The following is a 12,022-nucleotide window of genomic DNA, read 5'->3' on the forward strand; positions in this document are numbered from 1 at the left end:
TAGTCTTACAACGCTGGTTTATTTCACAGTATTTATTTATGTTTTAATGAATTGATGTCATATAAATAGTTAAGTCCTCTTTCTGGTATTTTCTCTTACATTTTCTTCTTACTGTATGTTTTAGAAAAAAATGATATTAAGATTTTTAGATTTAAGATTTTCTAAATAGAGAGTGTCTGGAGCTGAGCTACATATTTGCATCTCTGCACTGCTTTGTACTAACACAAGTGAACAATAGAAAATACTGTGAGAACCATTTTTGATGTTTTGTTTTTGTTAAGTGCTGCCTTACAACTTACGTTCTCACCCCTCTTCAACAGTAATTAGAAACAGATATTTATTTTACAATTTATTCTACAATTCCTATTATTCTGAAATACATACTAGCACTAATTTATAAAGGAAAATCATTTTAAAAAGCAGTCTTACTGATTTGAAAGGGACTTTAGAAATGCATGTCCAAGCCCAGGCAATCTTAATATATAAGGGCTCCAGAATTTACATTTATATGGCAAATACTTATTGTCCTCTAACCTGATAGAAATGCAGCATCCTTCAACAAATTATTCAGGGATACTGAAAAAGCTATCTTCTTGCCAAGTTGTTTGGTGATGTTTCCTGACAGAATGATAGGACTGCTTTGCTTTATCAGCTTTAACTCCACTTGGGTCATGTACCTCTGCTCTCCATTCAGTATTTGAAAATCTGTCATACCCTAAAACAAACAAACAAATGAAAAACAAAATCCCAAGCCACTCAACACTAGAAACTGATTAAGATTTGAGAAGACTCGGGCATTTCAGAAATGAGATGAGAGAAGAAAAAAAGAATTTTTCCTATACACCCCAGGGGAAAAACCCCACCAAATAAACAAAAAAAAACAAAAAAACAAAAACAGCATAAAATTTGTCATTAGCAAGCAATGGGGAAGGAGGATGGATTTATTTTTATTTATTTTTCCATTCTACAAAAATCACAGTGGTGTGAGATGCTGATTTCCTTCACCTCCTGCTGGTTTCAGTAGTGACTGAAATCACAAAGAATGTTGTAACACTGGGCCAAAAAATAATATGGTATTATTGAAAATACTGGCAGCCTCATAGTAGGGAACTAGATTTAGGTTGGATTAGATGCAAATGCAACAATCTGCAACTAATTAGTGTTTGAGTTTGTTATTCTACTGAAGACCAGGAGAAACATCAACATTATTCTAGAAAGAAAAAAAAAATCTGTTTAAGTAATGTGCTCACTGTAGGAAAACACAGTGTTTGAAATTAACTGACTTTGGAGGCCCACATAAGACATGCATGGCACGCTGTTGTGGCTTTCAATTGCATAATTAAAAAAATTGCTCAAGTCCTGAAATAGAAACAAAAATGCTAGTAGAATTTCAGTTATTAACTCCCACATGCATTTTTCCTTGCTTTTTCATCTCTGAGTTTGAACACTGGCATGCTCTTGCTTATTTCCCAATGCCTAAAAAAAATAAAAATTTTATATGATATAAAGAACAATATCTTACAGATTCTGCTATATATTCTTCTATCTATAGACTCCACAGACATGAAGATATTAGCCCAGGTTTACTCAGAGTCTCTATGCCAGAATACAGGTCTGAAAAACTGTGTGACTGCATATGCACATAATGAGCCAAAGTCCACAGGAGTCAATATGATCTTCTCTACTGACTTAACAGTGGAAGCAACCCAAAGATTTTGAGTACATCTGAATGTAAAAAAATTATTTTAGGTTACTTGCAGAAGCCATGCTTTAAAAGCTTTAAAAAAAAAAAAAAGAGCAATTTAGCAGAGTCTATCTCAAAAATATGTAATAAAGAGTATTGTTAATTTCTCTGATGGATTGCTCACAAAACTATTTTTAAACACAAGTATTTAATTTCCTCTCTTTTCCATGCTTTTATTTGAGTATTCATCCTAGTACCAGAGCTCATGATCTAAAAACATACCTTAATGTAATATACATCTTGGTCATCTACTATCAACTCCAGGTATCCAATTCGTGAATTTTTAGAAGAATCAATTTTCCCTTAGAGAGAAATAAAACTGTTTACTTTTTCTGGACATACACCATTTAGCAATGCTTCATAAAAACATATTCCAAAATGTTGGTTGCCGTTTCTGTTAGCAACATATTTAAATTGCAAAAATGTAATAAATATCAGAGCAAAGGAAAAAAGTTAGGAACAGAGTTTACAAGGGCATCAAAGCATTCTCAGAATACGTACCTCCTTTTGAAAGGACGTTCTGAGAATTCTCATTAAGAAGAGGCAACCAAACTGTCTCCAATAAACCAGCTTAGTTCTGGAAGTGGTTTACACACTTCCTTTAGGCCTGTGTTAAGATTAATAAGCTGTGTTGTGCTGTGGAGACATTCTCACCCAAAGCTTTGCAGAGTATAGGTTAAACTTCCATGCAAACCATTTGAAAATAACTGGGATTACAAATATAAAATAAATAAAATCTGGAGGGGCAAACAAATTCTAAATATGTGATTTGCTAAAATACATAAAAAATTTTAAAAAATAAAATAAATCAATCTGACTTTGGCAAACAGTACATTTTTGTATAAATCTAGATGTCTTGACCAGCATGTCAAAGAAGATGAAATATATTGCCTATATTATTACCATACATTTATCACTTCATATTTCATCCATATACTTGTTGATTTTATTTTTTTTATGTTACACTATGATTGAAATGTTACTTTTGATTATAATGCACGGCAATATTATAATCAGTACTTAGTTCGTTTGGCAACAAGTGATTTCATATCGTAACTAACAGAATACAACAAACTAAAATTCAGGAATAGGTAAGGCCAGTTCAGCATATATAGAAGATTATAGAACTATCAATTCTGTTCCTCAGCCTTAATTTCATATATACTAGTAATGGCTTTCCTCTTCAATGTGAGTTTGTGAACCCTGTACTGAAAAGCTGACTCTCAAAAATAGGAAGTCTGAAATGCAAAAACCACTGGGAATGAGTGTTATCTAAAGCAGTAAACTGAATGACTATCACACAATAATTTAATTTTAACATTAGATTATTGACTGAAATATATTGGCATTTCTCTATTAATTCTAACGAAGCTCTCCGAGTTGACATTAACAGATGATCTGGTTCTTAGGTGAAAAAACCTACCATCGATCTCAATTTTTTTCTTTGGTTGTATGAATTGGATTCTAAATTTCTTCTGTGGGCCATTAAAGTTTAGGTCAACAGCAACATCCCTTTTCAATTCTGACTTTGGAGTCCCAATGAAGAAGTGAAGGACAGCTTCGCTTGGGATCCATGAATCCTCCTGAAAGAAAGAAAGGATAACCATGTTTGCAAGTGGCAAAGTATTTACAAAACAGTCTGTCAGAATGAGTTACATCATATGATCCTAGCGACCTTTACAGCTATAAAGCATTTTCAGCTATCTGCTTTTCAAGTTTTTCAGCAACCATACCACAGATGTAGCCCCTGCGGCAGATGACTTAGGGGTACATTGTCCCACTATGGCCCAGTGGCACATACTAGTCGAAAGGCTGCTAGTCCCCTCATAGTCCATTTAATGATAATAGGTCAGGTGTAGCACCTAAGCCCACAACTATGTAACACTATTTTAGAAAAAGCCATACAGTTTTGCTGTCCCCTGCAGACAGTGAAACCGACTCCTTCCATGGGCTTGCCCAGATGAACACATTAAAATAACTGGCAGCCTTCTAGAATTGATCCACTGGAGCCTAAGTTTTGCTTTTTAAATAAGGTGGTTAATGTAAACTAATGATTCGGGAGGGTTTGTTGTTGTTGTTCTGTCTTTTGTCACAAACAGAAAAAAAGTCATCAAAATGATGCCAGATGTTTTAGTCCTGTAACTCTCATCTAACCAAAAACAAAACAAAAAAAAAAAAAAACCTGTGCACTGTTTTATATATGAAAATAATATTCACCCACTGTCAGCATTAGTTGTTTTCTACATCTTTTTCCAATATAATGGGAATTAAAGTAATAACACCACAGACTTTGAAAATTAGTCATGTTGAATATACAGTGCTAAGATATACCATTCATTCATCACTGTAAGTAAACTAATAAATTTACAAAAGCCAAGGAAAACACAGCATAATGGTACCTGAGGAACATAGTTATATGCAGCTTCCACAACGTACTGCTGTAGGCCTCTGTCTTGCTTAGTTAATGTGACAGCCACTCTTGAAGGTCCAGCAAGAGGATAAAGCAAAGCACTAGCTGGGTCAGGATATGACATTTCAGAACACAGCTGCCAACCAATAAACTCAGACACTAGTGGAAAACAACAGTTGAACACTCAGTTAGAACGCCAAGCAAAAAAAACATACAAATGAATACTGCACATTGAGCACTGAAGAACCCCCTAGAAGTAATATGGTAAAGAAGTAATTCTAGTGAATAAAACATCTGTTGTGGATATTTCAGAATGATCAAGATTTCTCAGACAAACTTGATAGTTAGACCTACCTTCCTTCCCAGTACAAGATCTGCTTTCTGTGTGGTCTTGGAAAATATCAACATATTCAGTCTCATCCACCATTGTGAAGAAGAGTTTAGAGCTACAACCAAGAATTTCAAACAGTCACTTAAAACCAATTATGCTAAAGCTACAACAATATATAAACAGAATTCTTAGTTACATGTCATCTTGTACCACATGAGAAACACAAGAAAAATCAAATTCTACTAAGCTCAGTCTACATTTCCACTAATTAGCACTGATTTTTATCCACAATTTCCATGTTTAATTTCTTACTATCATGAGATCCTTCTGTAGGATCCTTTATCTTTTTACAGTCACAATTAGAGCTCTCTGTTCTGAGCAATTTGATATGGTCAGCTTTTTGCAAATCCCTTTACCTTCTGGCTTCTAGATTTTATTTTTTAATTATTATTATTTTTTTTCCCCTTAGGGTACGTACGGACATGAATTTTGTTCCAGTCCTGAAGTTCTTTCAGAACTTCACTAAACTGCTAGTACAAGAACCACGGTATCTGTCCTTGTTGGTAGCAAGAGGGTTAGTGAAATATCCAGTAGGCTCTACAGACAGACTTTTGTTCAAATAATGGACAAAACAGGTTTGTAATTACTTTGACTTTTAGTCTTCTGGACTGTCATTCATCCTAGCTGACAGAAACAGAATTACATCAGTAAGTTTCCAGCAGTCCTAAAGAAATGGATGGTTTAAATTTAAACTCCACAGTCTTTCCTGAACTGCATATCCTGTAGTACTGCAATGTCCAAAATTAAAATAAGCACAAAGGAATGACAATCCACATACTGAAAACACTTCATGATTCCATAGTCATGCCTAAGAGCCATGCAGTTTACATGTGGTTTTCAATGTCATCACACTGATGACCTCAGTGCCTCCTAGCTGAACTTCTAACAAAGCTGTAAGTCCAAAGAAAAACCAAGAGCCTAAAAGCACAGCTTGCATTAGCACAAGTAATTAATTTGCTTAACATCTGTCAGTTGTGGTAGTATGTATTTGTAACCTCTAACCTTTACTTAACATTAAAGAACCTAAGTAAAAACTCATCAGAAGTGCATGAGCACATCTCATTAGTACTATATTCCAAATTACTCCAGTGTTTTGCTAAATATTATTTTATACCTGGGTTTGGTAAATACCATCTGTAGAAAAAGTATTGCTAAGGTTTCTCTCCACCACTTTAATGCCCTGAATGAGATTACTTTAAGAGTAAGGTTCCAGAAACAGCACTAATGTTTAGTAGGAAAAAAATGAGCAGTATGGAAAAAAATAATTTACATTTTTTATCACAAGATTTTGATTTGAGCATTTTACTTCAGTGGAAGGATGTACTTTTTTTGTTAAAACAGTGTAAAACACAGAATTATTTCCCCTTCCTTTTCTTCTGAATAGCGGATTTGGACTAACAGTCAGACCGAAACAGTTTGCTGACAGAATATATTTCTGCTCTGTTAATAAGCCTGCCAGTCAAGCTCTGATTCAATAAAGTTATCATGGTTACTAATTTAGGAAGATGACCTTGCTTACCTGAAATTAATTATCTCCATAGATTCTTCTGGGGTGTTCAAAACAATTTTGAGTTCTTGCCCCTTTTTAACCTGGATTCCTCCATCAAGACTAGTAGATGTCCTTATTCCTGTTAACCAGCTTAGGCCAGCTTGTCCAACAGTCCCCACAGTTCCCATTTGAACAGAAATCTGGATAAATGCACTGTTGAAAAATTCAGGTATACATTCTTCTGTGAAGAGCACTTTATTTTTAAAGCACTTATTCTAAACCATAGTCTTCTTATCCTCTTCAGTAAACACACAGCGTTTGGTGCTCTAGACTGTATATTCTAGCATTAAAATCATAATGAGTATTTTGTTTCAGGAAATAATTTAAGATATTGTGTGTACACAGACACACACTTTCTAACAAGAACAGTAAAATTAAGTGTTGTGAGAGATGTGTCCTAAAGGATTTGAACCCAGACTTCAGCATGAAATATCAAGTAAGGGAAAGTGATTTGGACTAAGTGGTTTGGTGTAAGTTTATCTTTTATATTTATATCTTTTATATTTATCTAATATATCTTTTATATTTATCTATATTTTATATTTACCTATCTATATTTATCTATATTATGCTGCCCATAGTGAAGTTTAGTAAATGTATTCAGTATGCACAAAAAACTATAATAGCCAGGTAAGGAAATGTAAGGTTAAATCATCCAATTGGTTCTTGATCCATAAGCTGTAACTGTATATCTGATCCTGAGAAAAATTCAAGGTGCTATCCTTGTAGCAGGTAAAGCATACCATCTGCATGCAAACATTTAGGAATTTGATTTAGAGGTAGGAAGAATGGTCAGCTTGAAACAGATCTGGAAAAGCACAGCAATAAAGTTCAAAATCAGATTGGCAGAATAGGAAATCACAACTGTCCTTATTGCATAGAAACCACCCAGCAATGTAAGGTTGACTGTTCAAGTTCTTCAAGAATTTCCTAACTGATTACAATGGCATTCACACAGAACTTTCAGGTCAGGAGCTACTACTTAAAACCAGTAATACGTAGAAGTGACATGCATCTGCAGCAGCTATTACCTTGGCTTGATATAGCCATTTACAAAGAAATTTGACTGTTCTTTGAACTCTGCATTGCCTTTCATTTTAACATTGATTGCTGCTGAGGCATTGATTGCCAGTTGAACAGGAAAGCCTGAAATTACTGGAAACTGCAATTCTTCCGTGGCCAAACTAAGCCTTTTATTAAGCTGGATCTCTTGCCCCTGTAGTGGAAAAACAAACAAACAAAAACCATACACACATGCAAAATCCCAGAATTCTGTTTTGCATAATAAAGCCAACATGCACATTTTTTTCCAGACATAACTACCCAACGCATTTCTCTGCTGCAAAATTGTTTTAAACTGAACTGATATTGGAAATTAGGTAGAAAGCAGCCCAAAGCCAGCATCTGGTCAGGGCATGAGTTCACTACTAGTTCTATCCTGTTTAAAGAAATAATTTTCTATTTAAACGCAGATGGTTTGGAACAGGAAAAATAAGAGGTAAGAACCATCAGACAGCAGAACCAATCCTTCCCTAATTAATCATACACAGTTTAAACCCAATATATACTAGTGCCTTTTAGAGCTCAATTTAGAGAAACAATAAGTAATATGTTGTATCTTTCATGTATCTGTCAGAAAGTAGTTTCTAAAAGCATTTACTTTCAAATAACAAAAAGATTCCTTTTACCTTCAGAAGTTTGACAGCAAGCTCAGCCAGATTTAAAGAATAATGTTTCATTTGCTTTCTTAAATCTTCACAATCCAAAAAGCTAACTTCATTTCCAAAGATTTTCACGCTTAGCTCACATTTCATCTCCTCCTTTCTCACCTTTCTCTCAGTGAACTGACATGATAAATAAATCAGGAAGAGAAGGATGTTTATATTAAATTTCTTTCAAGCCTATAATAAACACTTCTTCAGTACAGGCTAGGCTAGTAATAAGCAGACATTAGGCTGCCTTTTATAAATATTTCAAGCCCCCTTAAGACCCTTGACTCATACCTGCTCTTTCCAGCTAACAGGTAACATCTAGTCCTAAGATGACTGAACAAAATAACAAGTATTGCAGTACATACCCTCAGACATTTGAAACTTTGAAAAAATACCAGGAAATACAATCTCAGTTAACATACCATTATGAGCAACATGATTGCTAAATAAACTAAGAGGTTAAAAAAAATAAAATCATTTTCCCTCCGTAGGAATTAATACAACAGAAACATAACATGAACGTGAGATCACACTGTAAGAAGAAACTCTAAGAAGATGAATCCTAAAAGTACAGATGGTCTAAGACAAGCTAAAGAAATCACAGCCCCCAAGTTTTCCAGATAACACATCAACAATTGAAGTAAATTTCCAAAACTTCCCTGTCATAAACATAGCTCTCTCCAAACATTAGTTGTTCATGAGTTATTGTACAAAGGGTCAATGTAACATCTGACACAAACTGGGAATTCAGATCACAAACAACATGACTCAGGAATCAAGCAACTGTGTAAAGTGCCACAAAAGTCAATAGCCAAAAGGACATCAGTAAAGAGACGATCAGTACTCAAAATAATAAGATGAAGCCCAAAACACAGGCAATACATTCCTGTGGCTGAGAGTCATTGTTTGGAGACAATAACACAATCTGAAAAAATGAAGATATGGCCCTTTGTGCTTTGTATATTATGCATTTGTTAAATGCTGTATGAATGGAAAAGGGTACGTACGCTTTTTGCAAGGGAGGCATACTAATGCAAAACAACTGTTCAATACTAGATGGGGACCTATGGTTAACTGGGTAATGTTATGAATTTTTCCAAGTCATGACACTGTCAATTACCTTCTTCACTAACTCACTCATCTTGCTATACTTTTGACGTGGACAATTCTGGTTAGCTCTTCTCAACTTTGGCTTGCCAGCCGTAGTTACAAGATGATCAGCAGGGCTATATTGCTTAAAAGTCAGCTTCCTCTGCTTGACTTTTCCTGTTGTTTGCACGGGGCGTCCTGACTTGTGGTTTCTTTCACTGGTGTTTGCAAAAAAATTGTCACCAAAAGTATCAAACTTCTGCCCAAAAATCTTCTGCACGAGAGCTTCAGCATTCTCTAACCGTACACCAACCTACAGGAAAGCATACAGCATTCAAAGGCTGAAAATGAGATACATAAGCAATGTACAGTTCTACAGGCAGAAACACAACTAAAAATACATCAAGACGAAATATTTAGGTTTTTGTACAAACGAGAATTTGCCATACAAAATCACTGGGGTCTATAAAGTATCTTACCTCTTTTAGCATCCAATACTGGATATTTCAGTACTAAATCTTACTAGTAAAAACACTTTGGTTTGTTGACTATGTGAAGCTCAGTACAAAATAAAAATCCTTTTGTATTCAGGTACTTGTTCATTTACACCATGACAGGACAGTTAGCTACTCCTATTTTATCACTTTGCAAACAGTAATTTGGTTGTTATGACAAAAAAAAAAAACAATTTTCTGCTCCTGAAACAAAATTCTGCTTGCAAGTTTCACTAAAATAGTATTACTAACACATACGAATCCAGGGAATATGCAAGCTTCACTTGAAATCTGAAGGTTAAATTAAATTCTCTCTTTTGTGTACACATTTTTAATTGCAATAAAAAGAGTCTATATGCCAAGCATTCCTTTCTCTTATAGCATGGCCAGTGGGACCAGAACAGTTACTTCACTTTGAAATATAAAACTCTTTATCTCTTGTATTAATGGAGTGGCATATCCAAGCTAATCCATTTTCCATTGTAAACCAACTAGATGATTCTTACCATCTTAAACAGGAGCTAAGATAAGTGTTTCAGAAAGCAACAGCACTGGCTTTCATCTTTTATTTGAATCAGCAACAACTGAATATAACTCAATTGGCATACATACTGGTATACAGTACTATCAGAGCAACAGTGGTTTTATTGTGACTAAGTCCGTTATGCAAAGGAGTCATGAGTCTGAAGGCAACTTTGCTGCAGCAATGAAAAGCATAGCTTGGTAAAGGAACTGTAATGGGAAAACAGAAAATATTTTGTACTTCAATACACCAAGTGTCCCTTGAGTAGAGGGATAAAAAAATTCCCAGAACTTGCCTCCAGTAGATTTATAGCCTGCCCCATAAGGTGAACAGTCAAATTTGTCATGACTGATCGTGGTACAAAAGATTCAGGAGAAAAGACCACTGATGCTTCCATATTTGCACCTGCACCAGCTGCAACATAAAATATCAGATGTCAGTCAGAGATGAGCTATTCTTATATACTTTTCAAGTCTTATCATGCTTTGGGAAATTGCAACTCTGCCCTTTAAGATGGTGGTGAGTAAAACATTAGAACAGCAAGATAAATTACTTAACTCTAGTACAGCAAAGACTTTAATGGACATGACTGAAAGCCTGTTATCTAACCTTAAAAGAGTACTTAGAACACATATCTCACACAACTATGTTGGAAGAGATGGATGAATCATAATGTTACTCTGAAAAATATTCTCTAGATTTTTCCCTGAAAACAAAGAATGAATAGATAATAAAACAGGAAAGAATCTGAGTTTTACAACAAGAAAAACACACATATCAGAAGAAAAAACACATCCCAATGCTCTGTTGCTGCTGAGGAAGCTCACTAAGGAATTAAAAGTTGGTGTTCATAAAAATTATTTTAAAAGAAATAAATAAAAACCACCACATTGGTTCTCCTCCCTCACAAACTATGTGCGCAAAATTGCATGGTATCTGGCTTACTGGAATTACAATTGATAGTAGTAATAGTCCAATTAAGGTCAGAGCAGAATCAAGCCTCCATTTGCGTACTGGGTTCCATTATGTCTTAGAAATTAAAAATCTCCACACAAAGGTGTAAAGAACCCAAAAAGACATGGGATTTCAATAGTTCATATGCTCCAAAGCATCAAGTTCTAAAACTCCACATACCTAATTGGAATGTGACATCTGAATATGAGGAGTATTTCCATGTCTCCCAGTCAAAATCTCTGCTAAGGATATCACCGGGAATAGAATCTCGAAGGTGTTCCTTCAGTGGATCATCTGTCTCCAGGAGCTGAGAGAGATGACTCCAAACAAAGGAGCCCACTTAAATTAGAAAAAGAAAAGCATTTGGGAACTAGAGAAAAAATAAAACTGTTCTTAAGACTGATACAGGAAACTTTTTTTTTTATTTATACTAGAACTAATCCTAAATAATTCCCCTGATCACAAGATTCACTCGTTTTCAGCACCTATCTTTGCCATAGTCAGTTCGTTTAGATACTGTCTTATTGTTTTCCAGTATGGAATGTAATTGGCCTTTCACGCCTTAATTTCACTTATGCCTCTCAGCTAACTAAGCAAGCAAGTGAGAAATGTTAAGCTACTTATTTGCTGTTTGGAAAGGGTCTTCTATACTAAATCCAAATGAGTGTTGCAAAAAAAGATACAATACATACAGAAATTAGAGGCAGGCTGTGCTGCTCAAATAATTTAGGACTGTTTCTGTCCCTTTTTCAAAGAAAAAATGCAACAGAATTATTTGAAATATGGTTTTACACTCTCACTTTGGCAGTAATGCTCATTTTGTTCTAGCAAATCACTGACCCAGTGTGCAGAAACATGAAAATTAAGTCTGGGATAGACAGCAAGAACATGAAAATCTTAAATAGTTAAAAACTACAAGCAGCAGTAAACAAAGCCTTTTAATGCCAAGCATTAAGCAACTTTAAATATAGGGAATTCTAGTTATCAGATTCCCTACATAAACTTTGGCAAGTGATAACCAAGTACCCTGAGGTTTATAATGGAATTGCAGGTGAATTTGTAAGAGAAAATTGGCAAGAAAGTTTCTCTGTATACAGCAAACAAATTAAAATACGAAAACTCTTTCTACAATGTGCAGTGCAGCATATTTCCAAAA

At 34.8% G+C, this 12,022-nt stretch overlaps 1 protein-coding gene across 1 annotated transcript in view; it reads right to left on the reverse strand.

Annotated features, from left to right (window-relative positions):
• The window catches only part of LOC310881914 (uncharacterized protein), a 105,867-nt gene that overhangs the window by 58,222 nt on the left and 35,623 nt on the right, over window positions 1-12,022 (reverse strand). Inside the window, exons 14-24 of the mRNA XM_083799807.1 lie at window positions 11,047-11,205; window positions 10,208-10,326; window positions 8,927-9,208; window positions 7,783-7,938; window positions 7,126-7,310; window positions 6,065-6,247; window positions 4,509-4,600; window positions 4,144-4,313; window positions 3,168-3,327; window positions 1,967-2,046; window positions 535-715 (exon numbers count right to left, since the gene is read on the reverse strand). Coding sequence (XP_083655933.1) covers window positions 535-715; window positions 1,967-2,046; window positions 3,168-3,327; window positions 4,144-4,313; window positions 4,509-4,600; window positions 6,065-6,247; window positions 7,126-7,310; window positions 7,783-7,938; window positions 8,927-9,208; window positions 10,208-10,326; window positions 11,047-11,205 — 1,767 coding nt within the window. The remainder of the gene's footprint in view (window positions 1-534; window positions 716-1,966; window positions 2,047-3,167; window positions 3,328-4,143; window positions 4,314-4,508; window positions 4,601-6,064; window positions 6,248-7,125; window positions 7,311-7,782; window positions 7,939-8,926; window positions 9,209-10,207; window positions 10,327-11,046; window positions 11,206-12,022) is intronic.

Source organism: Anser anser, assembly GCF_964211835.1.
Source record: "Anser anser genome assembly, chromosome: 15".
Classification (NCBI taxonomy): Eukaryota; Metazoa; Chordata; class Aves; order Anseriformes; family Anatidae; genus Anser; species Anser anser.